General features: G+C 34.9%; 1 protein-coding gene across 7 annotated transcripts in view; it reads right to left on the bottom strand.

Moving 5' to 3' along the window:
* Ralgapb (Ral GTPase activating protein non-catalytic subunit beta) overlaps positions 1 to 18757 on the bottom strand; it is a 100615-nt gene that overhangs the window by 44606 nt on the left and 37252 nt on the right. For all 7 annotated transcript variants that reach the window (XM_013360564.4, XM_013360565.4, XM_078051770.1 and 4 more), the window contains 9 exons: positions 18045 to 18223; positions 16622 to 16770; positions 16276 to 16492; positions 12624 to 12825; positions 9769 to 9936; positions 9234 to 9348; positions 8720 to 8867; positions 3224 to 3288; positions 1756 to 1885 (listed from right to left, as the gene is read on the bottom strand). In XM_013360564.4, coding sequence (XP_013216018.2) covers positions 1756 to 1885; positions 3224 to 3288; positions 8720 to 8867; positions 9234 to 9348; positions 9769 to 9936; positions 12624 to 12825; positions 16276 to 16492; positions 16622 to 16770; positions 18045 to 18223 — 1373 coding nt within the window. The remainder of the gene's footprint in view (positions 1 to 1755; positions 1886 to 3223; positions 3289 to 8719; positions 8868 to 9233; positions 9349 to 9768; positions 9937 to 12623; positions 12826 to 16275; positions 16493 to 16621; positions 16771 to 18044; positions 18224 to 18757) is intronic.

Below are 18757 nucleotides of genomic sequence, written 5' to 3'. Positions count from 1 at the left end.
ACGAGAAGCACAGCATTCTACCAGGCACAGACCACAGCAGTCACAGTGAGCACGACGGGCACCCACACAGCGCTATGTTCCCCGCCCCGCTGGCCTGAGCTCCACGCCTGACACACAGTGCACAAGGCACACAAGCTGGGTCAGGGCAGTTTCTAGTCCCAGCCCACAAACTTTCACACAGACAATCATGGGACCTGACAGTGTCAGTATCATCTTATAAAATGTTAAGTCTTAAAATTTCTAAATTAACAACACATAGAGTATTACATTTTCAAAAATAATAATGAAAAGGCCATCAAGTATTTTCTTGGAATTTTACAGAGGAAACATTCAACTTTTACAGCCCCCTCAGATGCTGGAAAATACTGTAAGGCATCTGTTAAAATTTCTTGCAGGGTTCAAACAATCAAAAATCACATGCAATGCCTTTTCAAACCCACTTTAACATTTAACTCTCTAAGACTACTTTAATACTTCTAAAAAAATAATCAAGCCACTACATTTGGCTTCCAATTTTATATTTAAAAGTAATTACTACTTAGCTAATAGTACCTTAGGAGAAATTAAAATTAGGACAAATTAAATTGAATTTACAAAGGAAGCTTTAGGGACATTATACCTGTCGATCCTATCAGAAAGAGGGCAGTGACAACAGAAAAAGGAATGATCATTAAAGAGAGACATTCATGCGACACTAACACAAATCCGGATTTTTCTTAGTAAAAATATTTTATGACATTACAAGCAGAGATCACTAACACCAGTTCAAAATGCTGAAACAAACAATAATCACTTCAAACATTTATATTAGAACACATGCAGTAAAGTAAAAATATCTTTTAAGTTATTTTAGAAAGCATGAAAAATAAATAAAATTTCAACATAGAGTATACCTAGATCTACATACACAATGAATAAGGTAACAATTTAAATAACTTTCTTATAAATATAATATTTATTTGATTGTACTGATTATCCAAATAATGACTTTATGTATCTGACATGCTCAAGGATACTTATTGTAAACAAATCACAGAAACATGTCCCATGAACTCATGACTCTAGCTCATGAATTTTCCAGAAGATTATAAAACTAAACTCACATCCAAGAAACTAAATATAATCCTAATCTTGTTGGATGAACACTCACAGATTCAATATACTGTTAGTATTTGTGTGTAGAACCATAAAGTTATACACCACAAATTCACTGAATCTATAAAGTAACTTCCAAGATAAAGGACATGGAAAAAATAGGATGCTCTGCTGGCAAATGTAGAATTTGGAAAGGCAAAAATGTTTCCTTACCCTTTCTTAAAATTTGTGACCAATGTACCTAAACTAGGGTACAGGATATAATAGGGTACGTAAGTTTTCCCACTACTGCATGCTCCATCACTTCCTTTACCACACTGCAGTAACAGATTGACTAGACATCTCTGCCATTAGCATGTGAGATCTCAGGCAGGGCCCATATCTTGACCCTGTATCACCAGCACAAGGACAGAATCCCGATCACGCATTATAATCATCTATGAAATCTAATGAACTACTCCGAATACAACCACTAAAAGCTATATAAGTTATTTGTTTTTTAGACTAGTATCCTCTTTCTTATACTTATGTACATAACATTTTACATTTTAGTTGTTTGTTTTAAAAATCTGAATATATAAATTTTGTTTTAGTTTTTCTTAAATAAATCTAAGAATTAAAGAAATTCTGTAAAACTCCAATAAAAAAAAAATAGCTTACCATAATCCCTCAGGAGAGCTTGAGCAGGTCTCTCACTGTCAGGAGTTGTGGGCTCTGTGCTTCCACCACTTGCTGAACTAATACCACTATTAGTGCGACTATGACTCTTCAGGTTATTTTCTCCACCACCCTAGTCAAATGAACATCAGTCAAGTATTTGGGGATTCCATCAGAGTTTACAGGTATAAAAAGAGGTTAATTATTAAAAACTCTATTGATAAAACGGAATGTGACAACAAACAGCACAAATGATGAGGGAATTAAAACTGCTGTGGTATTTCTGCATAGACACCATCTGCTAAAGGGTATGAAGGGTTTGACAGCTTGACAGCATTCAGTTTGACAGAAATGCTTTTTTTCTGCTGTTTACAAAGGGCCAGTCTTAAATCTTTTTCATCTTCACTAGACCTTGCTAGCTAATGACTTTAGGTCCTTAAAGAAAATACTCTACATGTCTCCCAAGCAAAACTTCAAAATAGGAATATAATCTTTTTTTTTTTTATTGTTGGTTGTTCAAAACATTACATAGTTCTTGATATATCATATTTCACATTTTGATTCAAGTGGGTTATGAACTCCCATAAAACAAACAACACTTGAGCAAAGAGCAGCAACTTTCAAAGTATATTATAAACCAAAAATAATAGATTTCCTTCACTTTTTCCCATACAAATATAATTCATTATATCCAAATCAGTAAATTTTTTTTCATATTTTGCTTCTAGGTCAGTAAATTATTATTAAACATCTATTGAGACATGAATGTAATTTCCCTGATAATAATTTGATAATCTGCCTATATCCACCCAGCTCACCCCAGTATACTCTATTAATTCTTCTACTCCCCAGCCTTTATCCCAGTATAAAAATTATACAACTTGAAGACGGAAACAAGAGGTACTGAAAATCTCTGGGAAGTTTTTTTGATTTAAAACATTAGTACTCTGGGGGACCTGTAAACTTTGATCTGCAGGAACTATAAAGAGATTATAAATAGTTATTACACAATTAAAATTTTTAAAATGAAAAAAGTAAAAGACAAAAATAAATAAATAAGTAAATAAATAGTTCTTACATTTAGATCAACTAGGGATAGCAAAAATTATGGAGTAGGAGGCCTTTCCTAGATTATTTAAGCTGCTTAATCACAATAGCAAAACAAGTAAGAGCTTTAAATAGGTACTTTCCAGGAATAAAAACTAGATTTAGCCAGAGTTTCTGTCATGCAGAATCTCCTAGGGAACTGATGTATAGCAGATGACAGACCAAGAGGTAAGAAAACATAAAAATATATGATATTTTAAAATATGACCCTTCTAATTCAATGAGCTGCATTTACAAACAAAATACCTTTAAAATTACAAGGACAGATATTCTGGAAGGTAATTTAGACAAAATCAGAAGTTAATCATCTCTGATAAGATTACATGTTGTAAAAAATATATATTACGTGTTGTGTATTTCTTACCATCTCCATTTGGCAACCAATGGCTTCTAAAAGTGCAGAATCTTGAACAATATTTAACATTGCCCCTGCAATAGAAAAAAGTATTTTATAAGTGATAAGAACACTAAAATGGTTCATATGATTAAGAGAAGAGATAAGAACATGATTTTGGCTGCATTTCCTAAACTTCTCTAAAAATTACTAATAAATCTGTTGACTGGTCAGCAAAGATAAGAAGAAATCACCCAATTCTGATTTGCCCCCAAAGTTTTAAAATCCTTTTTTTTTCTAAAATTAATTCAAAAATCAAAACTTTTCTTTGTATAAAAACATGCCTACTGTCAGATGTTTTATAACTGTCATGAAAGGGCAGGTGCTAGCATCTCAATTACCATCTTGAAGGGTAATACAAACTGAGAAAAATATGGAATTTTTTTAAATCTTTTTTTTTTTAGCTACACATGACATTACAATGAATATGGAATATTTTTAAAACCAGGTTGTGGTTTTTAAATATAGGTTTCTGTAGATGGGTAAGAAACTTAGAGTTTACTCTAAGTGTAATGGGCAGCCAATGGCACGGAGACTGGCCTTATCTAGCTTATCCTTTAGAACAATGATTCCAGATTAAGTGGCGAAGATACATCTAGCAGGACACGAAAGGAAGCAGAAAGACCAGGCAGAAGGCTCTGATAATTAAATTATGTAATTAAAATATGATAAGTTCAGTCACAGTTTCTAGGAGTGAGATGGTAAGATTGATTGGGATGTATTTTGAATATAGTATGGACAGAAGAAGACCTAGATGTGTAGTAATGAGGAAAAGTGAAAAATTAAAGACAGGCGAGTCTTAATTGAGTAATTAGGTATAACACAGGAAGTCATTTACTGAAGTGAGTAAGCAGACTGGTGAGGAACAGATTTAGGGCAAAGATGTGAGAGGTAGGCAAGATAGGCCCAAGTTGCCTATCTTTCAGTTATATAGGTGCTGATGTTAAGTAGACAGCTAGGAACACACTGAATTGAAAGGATATATTTAGGCTAAAGAATGTGTGTGCGTGTGTGTGTGTGTGTGTGTGTGTGTGTGTATGTGATATGTGATGTATATCATATATATATATATGAGATATGAGATATTTGAAGCTATAGGATTAATGAGACCACCTAGAATAATAGGGGCAAGGACAGAGCTTTAGAGTTTCCAACTTAGTTCACTGGTAGTAGAAAAGGAGCTAGCAAAGGACACAGAGAAGGAAGATAAAATTAAAATAAAGATAAAATTAAAACCAGGTTAGTATGATATGATAGGGGTTACAAGAAAAAAAGTGTTACTAGAAGGAGACAGTGGTCAATCAAGCCAAGTGCTGGTAAGATTATGACAGCAACTTGATCATCAATTCTGGCAAGATGGAGATCATTGGGAACTTTGATATAAATCGATTCAGAGGAATCGTCAGGACAAAAGCCTTACCATAGTGATCTAAACAAAAAACATGAGAGGCCAAGAAAATTGGGTACAGAAAACCAGTTTTGATTTCAAAGGTAGAAGAGAATGGGGGAATAGCTAGAAGAGGTAAGGCATCCAGGGAGATAATAACAGGGCATATTTGTATGCCAGTATAAATAATCTAGTGAAAGGGGAGAAACTTATCAGATAGGAAAGAAGATGAGAGTAGTAGCACTTGAGAGTAGCCTTGAGAAGGTGAGAGCAACAAGTGAAGCGACATTCCAGCAAGCTGATGCTACGTCTGTCTATATCCCTACGACCTGCACCTTTGCTCTCTTCACTATGGCTACACTGGCATCCTCACTTGGCTCAAACACAGGCTGCTTCCAGACTGTTTGCCACTGCTTTTCCCTCTGTTTGGCATCCTCTTCATCCCAGGTATCTGCATGACACTCTATCTCTAACTGAACCGCGCCCTCTGATCTGCCATGTGGCACTCACACAAAACGGCCCTTCTCTATCTCCATTCGCTACTATGTTTTCCCTTCCCACATAATACACGATCTTATTTATTGTTTGCTCCTTGTCCTCACTAGAATGATTTTTGTTTATTTTGTTCCCTGCTGGATCCCAGAGTCAAGGATGGTGCACGGCACATAAAACATAACAGAACTCAAGTATTTGTAATGAAAAAACAAAGAATAAATTTTGGATATGTTGCAGGTAGTTGGTAGAAATAATGAATATGAGATAATTCTCTCTCTTATTTGAAACAGAGTCTCACTAAGTTAGGACTGGCCTTGAACTCACTACTTTCCTGCCTTAGCCTCTTATACATGCATACGCCACTACATCCAGCTTGAGCAAATTCTCATCCAATGCATTTTTGCTGAAATAAGCAGCAAGGTCATTAGCTAAGTGTAAGAAATAAGCAAAAGGCTGGAGATGAGGTGAGACAAATAGAAAAGTGAATTTACTCAGGAAATGTGGTAAAACTATCAAAGTTAAGAGCTACCTGAGATTTATAGTCAAAAGTCTGAGAAGGCTAATCAGAAAGCCCTATTCTGATTATTTTCCTCTAGGACTGTTCAACCACTAAGGTACTAATGTGAAATAAACAGGCAGTTAAGCAGAATTGAAGTTTATAAATGTTAAGGGACATGGAATTTAAGCTGGGTAAGGAGGAAAGAGGTGAAGTGAGAGACAGTGGAAAAAAGTAGGGCCAATGGATTAAAGGCTGAAGCAGGAGGTGGCATGCCCTTTCCATAAAAGGCTAGGAAGTAAATATTTCAGATTGTGTACCATATAGTCTCTGTTACAATCATTCAATTTTCCTATTGTATCACAAAAGCAGCCACAGACAAAACAAGTACTACTGTGTTCCAATAAACTCTACTACAAAAATAGCAGCCCAAGCCTACATTTTGGGAGGAAATTTTTACCACATACACATCAGATAGAGCACTAATCTCTAGGATATATAAAGAACTCAAAAATCTTAACACCAAAAAAAAAAAAAAAGAACCCAATCAATAAATGGGCCAAGGAACTGAACAGACAATTCTCAGAAGATGTTATACAATCAATCAACAAATATATGAAAAAAATGTTCAACATCTCAAGCAATTAGAGAAATGCAAATCAAAACTATTCTAAGATTTCATCTCACTCCAGTCAGAATGGCAGCTATTAAGAATACAAACAACAAGTGTTGGCGAGGATGTAGGGGAAAAAGGCACACTCATACATTGCTGGTGGGACTGCAAATTGGTATAGCCAATATGGAAAGCAGTATGGAGAATCCTTGGGAAACTGGGAATGGAACCACCATTTGACCCAGCTATCCCACTCCTCAGTCTATACCCAAAACACCTAAAAACAGCATAATACAGGGACACAGCCACATCAATGTTTATAGCAGTCAATTCACAATAGCTAAATTCTGGGCCAACTTAGATGCCCCTCAATAAATGAGTGGATAAAGAAAATGTGTTATATATACACAATGAAATATTACTCAGCATTAAAAGAGAATAAAATTATGGCATTTTCAGGTAAATGGATGGAGTTGAACAATATTACACTAAGTGAAGTTAGCTAATCGCAAAAAAACAAATGCCCAATGTTTTCTCTGATATAAGGATGCTGATTCATAATGGGGTTGGTGGGGGAGCATGGAGGATTAGATGAACTCTATATGGGGCAAAGGGGTGGGAGGGGAAGAGAGGGGCATGGGGGTAGAAAAGACAGTAGAATGACATGGACATCATTACCCTAAGTACATGTATGAAGACACGAATATTGTGACTCTACTTTGTGTACAACCAGAGATATAAAAAATTGTGCTCTATATGTAATGCATTCTGCTTTCATATATAACAAATTAGAATAAATTTTTAAAAAATAGCAGCCCAGATTTGGCCCATGAGCTGTAGTTTGCTAATCCCTGTGAGAGAAAATTGCCAGTGTTTGAGTAAAGTGCACAAAATGAAAGGACAGAGGGCAATAAGAAATGGAACATTTGAAATCAAGAAAGCAATGATTTAGTTTTCAATGATGTAAGATCTAGAATAAGATCATGGCAGACATGGTGGTAGCACAATTTGTAATCCTAGTGATTTGGGAAGCTGTTATCTCTCAGGAGGATCCCAAGCCTGAGCAACTTGGCATGACCTGTCTCAAAATAAATTTAAAAGGCCTAAGGTTATAATACAATGGTAGAGCACCCCTGGCTTCAATTCCCAGTACTTAAAAAAATAAATAAATAAATCCAGAATAGAATCATAGGAAAATGGCTGGAATAGGGAAAGAGGAAAGATCAACGGTACTAAGGAGGACAAGGAACTAAGATGAATGTTGGTTTTAAGTGACCATTGTTTATGTCTAGCTAGAAGAGAATGATGGTATCAGAATGGTCTAGGATGAGACTAAGTACTGGGCAGTCTATTCAGAGTGTTCCTAACAGGCCCAAGGCAGAGTCCACTTCTAATGTCCAAAGGGTTACAGCTCAATCATAACAATAGCCATTTTTGCACTGGACTAAAAATTTTCTACATTGTTTTATTTCTGACAATTCCCTGCATGATAAACACTATATTTCCCACATCCTGGCTCAAATTTTTTTCTATCAAATAAAATTTATGTGCAACTGCAAAATACACAATTTAAGTGGCAGAATTCTCTTACTTTGTATTTCTCTCCTTTCTTTTTTTCCAACTGTCTAAAACTTTGTCAACAATAACATAAAAGAGGGTATGTAAGAATCTCTGTTCATTCAACTCCTTTCCAAAATGACTGATTCTTTCCTATTTATTCTACCTTTTCAATACTTAATGTACTAGATTTCCTGAGTACTCTCTCTCTCCCACTCCTGCCATCAACAAAATGAGTTGGCCATGTCATTTCCTGTCTTGGAATTAAAACCATATTTCTGCCTATGTAAGTCCTGACCTTCAAGACATAATCTGACCCCCATTTCCCTCTATTATATCTTCTCTGTCCTTTTGATTTCCTCTCTCTCAATACCAGAGGCATGGTAAGAAATGGGTATAGTCATCAAATGGAGAAGTAAAAAGGATCTAAAATATGAATCCTCATGGCAGTGGCCATAATAATGTGAAGCCATCTAAGACAGAATTAGTACAATTCAGAGACAACAGGAAACAACATGGAAAAGGGAAGATGCCCAACAAGAGCTACTCCACAATTTCTTCCCAGCAGGGTTCTGCTTGGCTTCCAACCCTGAATTTTTTCACATGTAAGTAATGGGAAGGAAGAAGAGAAAGAAGAAAAAAGAAGGGAGAAGAAGAAAGAGAAGGAGAGAAACAGGGAGAAAGAAAAACACAAAGCCCAAATAAAATGACCAACCAAGATGACTGAAAGGCTTTCCTTCCCTCATCTAAACTTTTTAAATATTTTTATATCAAAAAGCAAATAAACTCTGCCTCTGATTCAGAATAATAAGTAGAACTGCATAGGCTTAGCTTCCTATCATTGACTTCTGCTTCCTAAATGTGCTTAAGATCAACTGTACCTGGGATTGCACTTAAAAAAAATACGTGAACACAAACCTAGTATCATTTGGGTGTTGTTGGGGTCCGTTTCCGTTTGCAAGGCACCTATTAGAATATTCACAAGTCTCAACTTCAGGGACAGAAAAGTTATCGGTTTATCATAAGAAGAGCTGTCATCATTACTAAACTTTCCTTCCAGGACCACCTATGGAAAAAACAAGCAATATTTAACATCAGCTGTTATATGTATTATGTCTTTCTAGAGAAGACAAAAAGATCATTGAACAAGGCTTGCAATCTAATGCTAGCCACTATGCTAAGTTTGTCAATAATTCCCTTGATAGATGTTGTCAGATTTTATTAACCTATAACCACTTGAAATGTAGGCCACGGCATGCTGGCAGTCCCATACAAGAAACATCAGAACAAAACACCTTCAGTAATATACATGAATTAACTTGAGGCATTTGTTTTGTTTTTTTAAAGCCCCTGTTCCATTTTTTAAATATAGTTTGACTTAAATCAACACACAACACAATATAGAATATAAAAAACTCTAATAAAATGTTACCTCAGATTTGACTGTGCCAAAATGATGAGGGAGGGGCAACAAAGAAAGTAGGATGTTAATGGAGGATCTTCTTAGTTCTGTTGGATTTACATAGCTTTTGAATTTTGAGAGTTCTCTGCCAAAAAATAAAAAGCTATTAGCATTTTTTAACTAAAGTACATTATTAGCAACTGCTAAATATATATTCACATTCATAATCGTGTGTGTGAATGTGTACTTCTATGATAAACAGTTATTAAACTAGAATTTAACTGATTGGCTGATTTCTTTATTTAAAATGTAAGACCTGTTCTACAAAGATAGGACCTCTGGCTGGGTTTGCTCTGATCCTTGAGACCAAGCCAAAAAGGATTTAACAGACCATGGATAAATCAGAATTGGAAGCATCTAGGAAGGAGATGGGTTTGATGCTCTATACTCATTTAACTGACCAGCATCTCCTTGGACTATGAAGACAACTGAACAGGATAAATTAAGAAACAGAAGGAAACACCAAACCAGACTACTAATATAGTAGTAGAGAATGACAGCTTACCTGTCAGGCAAAATGGTTTCAAGAGCTGAAATAAAGTAAGGAACCACAACATCAATCCCTTTCAAGTCACAGCAGAACAAAGGAGGGGAGTTTAGAATAACGCTGGCCAAGACAGGATGGCATATATAATCATTTATCTGCAAACCTTGAATTAAAAGCATGTAAAATCTAGGGAAGCAAGAAAGAAATTTTAAACAAACTGCTGATCAAAGGTTTTCAAAATTATTAATATTTTTTATATAATCATCTGAAAGTCTTTTTCCACTCTTTACTATTTCTATCCTTTAAAAGGTATTAACTAGAATACAAACAATTCAAAATCACATATACTTAAGAGCCAAATAATCTTTCCCATAGAAGAAAAAAAGATTCATATCTATTATCCCTTCTTACAGTTATAAACCTTGTAACTCAAAGTCATAGGTGCTTGCAAATAAGGCAACAAAACAAAATAAAACAAATGACTAAAGTATGTGTCAACAAACTAGTGGAATTACTAAATCAAATTCCATGGCAGTGAAATTCCAGCTTCTCATAGTTCCTAGGAAGTAAATATATGTTTGTATCATTCCCCTATCCTTCATTTTTCTAGGGGAATAATGAAAGAAGAAACCTCATTAAAGCCTGCATTCATCATGACAGTCATTCTGAATAAGATTCCTTTTAGGATATACCTAAATATATCTTACTTTTACTCCATCCCAAGCCCTAATCAACTCACTAAGTACTCAATCTCTTGTCATTTAAGAGTAACTATATCAGTACACTCTTCGATTACTGTGAGGCATTTTCCTCTTCTCTGCAAAACTTTGGAAACAACTTCCTCATCTACTTGCTCAAGCCAGTACAACTAACTTCTTTCCCTAGTACCAAAATAAAACCATACTAGCAAAGAATCAATGGCCTCTCAACTGCCAAATCCAGGAGACATGTTTAAGTCTTCACTTCCTCCACCTTTTGAAATCATTCCTTTTTCTTCTGACCTCTAAAGCTATTTCCTTTAGAAGATTCTCTTTTAGCTGCCCCTAAGAGTGGCAGTCCTATCTGTCCTACCAACACCAGTTCTCTAAACTCTCTTCTACTAGTCCAACTTTAAATGCTTTGTAAGCCACTGAATGTAATCAGATCAGGTCTAGCCTACACCTCCCAAATTAGCTCCAGATCTATCAGCCAAAATCTTACTGGATATCCAAGCATAGAACATGTCTATTCCTATGCATAATATCTGGCAAAAAGTAGGGACTTAATATATATTATTTGTTGATAAATATCCCACAGGATATTTTTCAAATTTCTAGGTTCAAAACTAAATTTATCATCCGTCTTTTCACAAATCTGTCTTTTTATCATACTACCATCATCCAGTTTACAGGCCAAACAGAAAGCTCATGGTCATAGCATTCCCCCTTTACTGCTATTGATATCATTTAGGACATCTCTCCATTTCATGGTCTCTCTCCTGAGAAATGGGAACCCCACCAGAGGAGGTGAGCCCCAGCACCCTTGCAGATATAGCTGAATGTACCAGACATAGACATCTATTTAATCAGATCGTCTTTCCCATGAACCTGAAATTGAGAGATGCTAATTAACTGCTATAAACCTAGACCAAGGTTATGGAAATTGCAAAGCATCCTACATTATAAGAATATGATCTGCAGAGAAGAGAAAAATGAAGTAGTTCCTGAAGACTGTGAAGACTTGAACACTTTACAGTCCTTGGTTCTTGTTCTTTGTAAGGCCTTGCTGCACTTCCTGATCTCAAGTTTAACAAGCATCACTAGCTTCTCATAACTCTCCCTTTTGCTTAAATCAGATTGAGAGGGTTTTTGCTTAGAGCTCAAAGCCAATGATACCCATAGGTAGTTTCTTGCTTTTTCATGCCAAATTTTCTGTACTTGATTCCCTTTGACAGAATCAGTTTAATTCTTTCTAGCAGGTACACAGATATCTAAAAGCTCTAGTTGATATTAACCTCACTCCAGCAGCTGTGTGAGTCATCAGCTAAGGAAAGCAAAGCACAGTCAAGAAAAAGAGGAAGCTATTATAAGTTCATTTAGGAGAAAAGTGACAAAATCTAAAGTGTCATGGTAGGGAAAAGAGTGGAGAAAGAGAAGAGAAAGAGGGTTAAGTTACACAAAGGCACAAGAGCTGAAAGGCAGGAGGAATAACTTAAGATTCATAGGGAAAAGAGTTTGAAATGACTCCTACTTCCTGGCCTGAGCAGCTGAATGAATGGCAAAGCCATTCACAAAGACAAATGGAGCCTGAGACTTGGATAAGATGATTCAACCCAACTTCCTAGCAGTCTAAATACTGTTTATTCTTTATAAGTCCAGCATGATCATCAATCTTCCAAAACTCAGTTTCCTGAGTTCCCTAGGGTAAATATGTATTGCTTCTACCTCTGAATGCCCACAGTCTTTACCTGTGCCTCTGTCCTATCAAACTTCCTTTTCCTATTGAATCACTGTTACTTGTTTATATAGCTTTGTTCACTCCAGAAAATAAGCTCCTTGAAGGAAGAATTTACAGCTGACTTACTTCTGAACTGTCTATAGTATCTAACACTATGTTAAAAACTTGTTAGCAAATCATGGTGGTCCTTCTAAACTTCTCCATACAACTCAAATAAAACAACATTTCTAAAATCAAGAGTCTTAGAGGTCTTTATCAAAACTGATGAGGCAAGTAAAGTGGAAGAATTCAAGCAAATTTCAATTACATGCACACATTTGCAGGTATTTTAGAACTACATTTACTTATCAATTCAGCCTACCAAAATGGTACAACAAAGTTTCACTTCAAAACTATATATGTAGACAGAAAATAAGCAAACAAAAAAATTCTAAGACCTGGATAAATAAGCTGGCAGAATCTCTTCTCCAGTCTTCTTGCTACAAAAAATTCTACACAGTGTCCCACATGCCTCAGCTCTTCCTGCTTCATAGTTATCAGGAAATTCACTTGCATCAAACATAGGATTGGTAACCATGGTGTCTGTGGACATTTGTGACCCTTTCCGTCGAAACTCCATGCTAGCTTGTGTTGTAATGGCTGGGGAGAGAAAAGGAGGGTTTTATTATATTTATCAACATGCTAAATAGGCTCATGGGACCCTGGACACAAAGATCAAATATTGGTGTCATTAAATAGCTACTTGAATAGAATCCAATAATGTTTTTTTATTTTTTTTTTTCAGCAACTGTGTCTTAATTTTTTTTAAAGGGCTCTCTTGAAATCTTCCTTGAAAATAGGTAACAATTAATCTTATGGTGGCATTGTCAGTTTAACAGATTCTACAAAAAGCATTTTCAGCTGATTTTTGGTCAGAAGAATACATTTGAATATATCTGTATCACATACAGACATATAAACAGAATTTTGCTTTTCTATTATTTATTTTCTATTCTTTCCTCTCCCTATGGAATGATGCTCAATTAAACATTAAGTAAAAAAGCTACTTCAATTTATATATTAACCCAGATGGACATCCTAATTACAGGGGCAACCCCATGCCAGTTTGTATACTTTAGGGAGGGCAAAGTAAGAATCAGAAAAGGGGTAGGGAGGAAGAGAGAGCATTCCCACGTCCACCCAACTCCAAAACACACATCAAAGAATTGCCCAACCAAGCAAAATGAAAATGAATTTTAACAACCACAGACAGCAACTAACTTGAGGTTGATAAATCAGAAAATTGGATTGATAAGAAAGATTATCATGGTCATTCGTTGTCACTGAAACAGAAGCCCTTCGAAAGTTGCTTTTATTTTTGCCAAAAGATTTCATAGTGTATTGAAATATCACTCTGAAACCTTTTATTACTCTACATAAAGTGTTTAAATTATTTTGTAATAATAGGCTTAATAGAATGCAGAGTCAAGCATAAATCTTTATGCAACTTCCCATGAGCCATTTTTAGACCTGAATAAGCTATCCAGCAATAATACATTTGAAAAACACTACATGCAGAATGCATACAAATCAAACACTAAATCTGTATAAAAATAAGCTTACAGCTTAAAAAAAAAAAAAAAAGCCAAAACACAGTTAGTGCAAAGTCCTGGAATTCATGACATGACCAGACTAGTATACAGAAATAATGGGACTGATTCAGGCAGATTAATTTGCTTTTGCCAACAATCTTCCCCATTCAAAACACAGAAAAGTATTTTTCTTCCCAAGTGCAAAAACTACAAGAGACAATGACAATCAAAATTTTTAATGGAATTATGAAAAAAATAAAAACATGACTGCAATTAAGGAGAAGCTTCTGGTTCCTACTTACAAGATTTATAAGAAAGAAGAATTTGGATAAAAGATGCTGCAAGATAATAGAAATAAATGGAAACAAATCAAAGGACAGCAGTAATTATAGAATACTTTAAAGATGGTGAAATTTTACAATAAGTTAAGGAGCTTTTTAGCTTTCAAAAAGTTAAATTTAAAGATTTACAATACCACAAGCTAGTTCAAAAACATAGGAAATTGTGCATTCAGATCCAAAATTATGATTTTTTTGTATCATGCAAAACAATGAACAAAGGAAATCACACAACTACAAAGAATTGAGGTTTTGAGCTGTGCAAAACGTGCATTAAAAATTATAGTTCATTAACCCTTCCCAGCTCAATGTTACTTTTACAAGCACAGTGATAAATCTAAGTGAATCAGGTAAATCTAAAGTTAACCAGTGCAAAGAAGCAAACACTTTAAGTTAAAGGTGAACTGCATGGCAGAATTCCTTGATGGCAGCCAGTACTTAGAAAACAGTTAAGTATATCCAAGTCCCCCACCACCCACCAACACCTGGAGACTGGCACCCAATGGTACTCCACAACCCCTCCAACTATTTGGACATCTCATATCTCCTGGGTAATGTAACAGCTTTATCATTTCTGAACACAATTTGGAGGAGAACAGCTTCTATCCTTTCTCCACCAATGAAACTGTTAAAAGAAGCTGCTCACATATGAACTGAATTCTGATTTCTATCTTTTGGTACAAGAGAGTGAGCAAAGCTGTTACAAACATCCTAGAGATAGAAAACTGTAAATTTCCTTTAAGCAAGCCCTCCAACAACGTTGCATGTTGAGCCATGCTACATTCAGGGATTTCAGTGTCAACAGCTCTAAACCCAAGTTACATTGTAAGAATTACATCTCAAGAAAAATTTGTAAAATGACTGACTGACTACACAATACCATAAAAAATTAAGAAACATGGTTCGGGAAACTCAAGATATAAGGCATATGAACATAAAGCAAACAGAACCCAAAGTAAATTTAAATTATTTTTCACTTAGTCATAAGTAAGCACATTTATTTATCCATAAGTAAATCCTACTTTCAAACTTGTGAATAAAATTATAATATGGATATGACAGAATACAAAGCCTAAATTTGAACAAAATAAATTAGGCAAAGGAATCCCTCAATTCACTCACACAATCTCAAATTATATTACTGAAAAATCTTTAAATTTTTTAAAATTTAAAAAATTAAGTATCTCCAAAATAATCATAAGTATACACTATTCATAGACACAGACCTTCACCTCCAGATGATACATGATAGCTATTAATGTATTTTTGAGAGAAAACAGAAACCCTTATGGCCATTATATTAGTCTTATCCTGGAATTAATGTTCTCCTTAGAGATGCAAAAACTAATGCAATCAGGCATCTTTTTTAAATATTTCAATTCATTTCCAACCCCAGTGGAAAAGGGCTTTCTTACTGAATAACCAAACACTTATGAATACATACTCATAGTGTTAGCAGATAGTAATAGCAGCTCAATAAATGCCAGCTATTATTGTACAAGATATATCATAAATATTCAAAATATTCTGCACTAACGTACTCATTCATCCTGAACCCTATGCTACTACTTCCAAGTGTAATGGTAAGATGAGAAAAATAAACTAGATTTAATTTCTATAATAAGATGTAAATGAAGAATATCAGGGTTATTAATTCTCTACCAGTCTTAAATTATGGAGCAGATCACTCTTTTTGAAAACATACACTTGAAAGAAAGTTCTTAAGACTAAAACCTGAGTGGTTGTAGTCTACTGTGAAGCAGAAATTTTCTGATATTTATATATACTAATGATTGAATGGCTGTCAAAAATCTAAAAAAACACTTCTTTGAGTAAATTTCAAGTCAAAATCTTTAACTCTTCACATAAATATTATTATCCTGGCTGACATGAAGGGAACTTCCAAGTCACCTACAGAAAGGAATTTGTTTTGACAAAAAAATGGCTAACCTGAAGTGTGTCTAAAAAAAAGGCCAAACATCACAGAACATATATAAAAAAGACAATGAGAAAACTTCCAAAGTTTCTATTACTTCAGCTGGAAGGGGTTAAGTACAGATACTGCTTGGTCAGAAACAGACTGCTTTTCAAGATACATATTAATCTTGCAGGTAGGAAAGATAAAAAAGAAAAAAAAGGAAAGGAAAAAAATGATAACATATTTCTTGAAAAATATTTACCAGTCATGCTGCTGTCTCTGTTTATCCCATTATGAAGTTTACAATGAACAAATGCTGCATCAAATAACCATGATCCAAAGAGATTCAAGATGCTGTTAACCTTTGGTCTCCTAGGGGCAGGCAATGGCCGGGGTTCTGAACTAGTCTGATTTGGACTTGACAGAGGAGAGGTTGAGGATGTCTGATGCTGGACTTTTGAGGCATGAGCAGTACTGACCTATCGGAAGAACATAAGAATATACCCACACCCATGAAAAACGTGAGAAAATGGCAGGTCTTTCTTAAAAGAATGGCAGATTTAAAAGTCAACTTTATATAACATAACAATGGTGATGGAAATTCTTACTGTGCTTGTCTTCATGGTGGCCTTATTCACAGTAACAGCCCGGTGCCTTCGGTTATGTGGTGGGGTGGTATTGACAGCATTACTTTGAGGCATGCTTAACCTATTCACAGGTGTTGGAGGAGCACTGTCTGATCGAGGTCTAGAAATGCCTTTAAAAAAAAAAAATGGAATTATTCCTCAGAGTTCAAAGTATGTGATCAATGGTAGAGCACTTGCCTAGCATGTGTGAAGCCATTGGTTCATATCCTAGCACTAACAAACAAACAAACAAACAAACAAAAAACTATGTGATCAAAAATCTGCAAATAACATTTGTGAAGGTTCGGGACACTGTAGCAGAGACTGCTAGTTGCCTCCATTCATCCTTTCTTCCTGAGTAATAGAATAACAATTTAGCTGGACAGAGCTATCCACAGTAAATGACTACATTTTCAAGCTTCCCTCGCAGCTAGATGTGGCCATGTTCTAACCACAGAGAAGTAGGAACCTGTTAAGCAAGTCTTCTAAGAAATCTCCTTAAAAGGACATCAGGTACAGACTCTCCTTCCTTCTTCATTCTTGGACAGTATAGTTAGAACTCACTCAATAATTATGGCCCATCAGGCAGTGCACAAAGGATGAAGAGCCACCAGGCAGAAGGGCCTTCAATCCCTAACTGTGCTAGAACTACTACTACAGCCCTGAAGTGCCTATCCCTGATTTTACATGTATGAAAATAAACTACTGTATTTAAACCACTAGAATTGCTGGTGTTATTTTGCAGCTAAGCTTAATCAGAACTACTCTATTAACTGAGTAATATAATCACAAGTATATATAACAAGTGTTTTAGAACATAACAGCTATTAAATATCACTGCTTTTCAATGGGTTAAAAAATCTTGACTTTTCATAAATACAAAATGTGAAAAACACTTTAAAACAGTGGGTCAAAATAATAAAATAAATAAATAAAAATTTTTAAAATGGGCTTGGAATGTAGCTTAGTGATAGTGCTTGCCTACCATGTGTAAGGACCTGGTTTCAATTCCCAGTACTGGGGGGATAAATTATATATATACATATATAAACTTAGGTATAATTTGGTTTCTAATGCTATATAATGAGAATGATCTTTAGTGCATTTTAACATGTATTTTCTTGAATAATTAGTGAGAATAAACACTTTTCTCTTTTGCAAATCATTTGTCTGTATCCTTTGTCCATTTATCTACCAGGTTTTATTCTTTTTCTTAGCATACTATTTTATCTATTTATATAAAGACAATTAATAACCCTCAGCTATTATACTGATGCAAATAATTTTTCTAAGTTTGATATCTGTCATGAAATTCTTTAGGTTTTCCATAATAGCTTCTAGGATTAGACTCTACAGTTATCTAAACAAAACTCTTTGAACATCTAGCAACATATGCAAAATTCACCTAAGAATGCATCCACAAGACAGCTGATTCCACGCATGGCACGAAAAAATATTTGAGGCAGATGTTTAAGGCAGGGATACTGATTTAATTCTTGCGGCATTCCGCTCACATTCAAGAACTGTTCCTGAAATTTGGGAGTAGAGCTTATAATGGCTGGGTTACTCAAATCCACGGGATTACTATCAAAAAAAGAGAGAAAAGTTAATTATACATTGAGAAATTTCTATAGCAATAAAATGCATGCAATCCAATTTAAAAGCAAGGCTATTTGTGCCTGTTTCCTTTGACTAGGAGAGACTGATTCTATAAGCTAGGGATTCAAACATGAATGTTTCTCTACAAAAGATCTACAGTTTTTTATATGAACTCACCCTATTCATAGAATGAGAGGCTAAATAATTTTAAGTTTTTAAAGAGTATACATGGATTTTTTCCTAAAGTGTTTGGAATTTAGCAATGGAATACTAAGTCTACAAGAATATAAGTCTACAAGAATCTCAAGGAAAACTTTTGATTTTAATATCAGCATTTTCAATTTTTTTAATATTTATTTTTTAGCTTTAGGTGGACACAATATCTTTATTTTGTTTTTATGTGGTGCTGAGAATCAAACCCAGTGTCTCATGCATGCTAGGCAAGCGCGCTACCACTTGAACCAAATCCCCAGCCCAGCATTTTCAATTTTTTAAAAAATATTTATTTATGTATGTATC

The sequence above is a fragment of the Ictidomys tridecemlineatus genome, chromosome 5 (genome assembly GCF_052094955.1).
Source record: "Ictidomys tridecemlineatus isolate mIctTri1 chromosome 5, mIctTri1.hap1, whole genome shotgun sequence".
NCBI lineage: Eukaryota > Metazoa > Chordata > Mammalia > Rodentia > Sciuridae > Ictidomys > Ictidomys tridecemlineatus.
The sequence above is the reverse complement of the archived record's forward strand: the minus strand, read 5'-3'. Positions and strand labels throughout refer to the sequence as shown.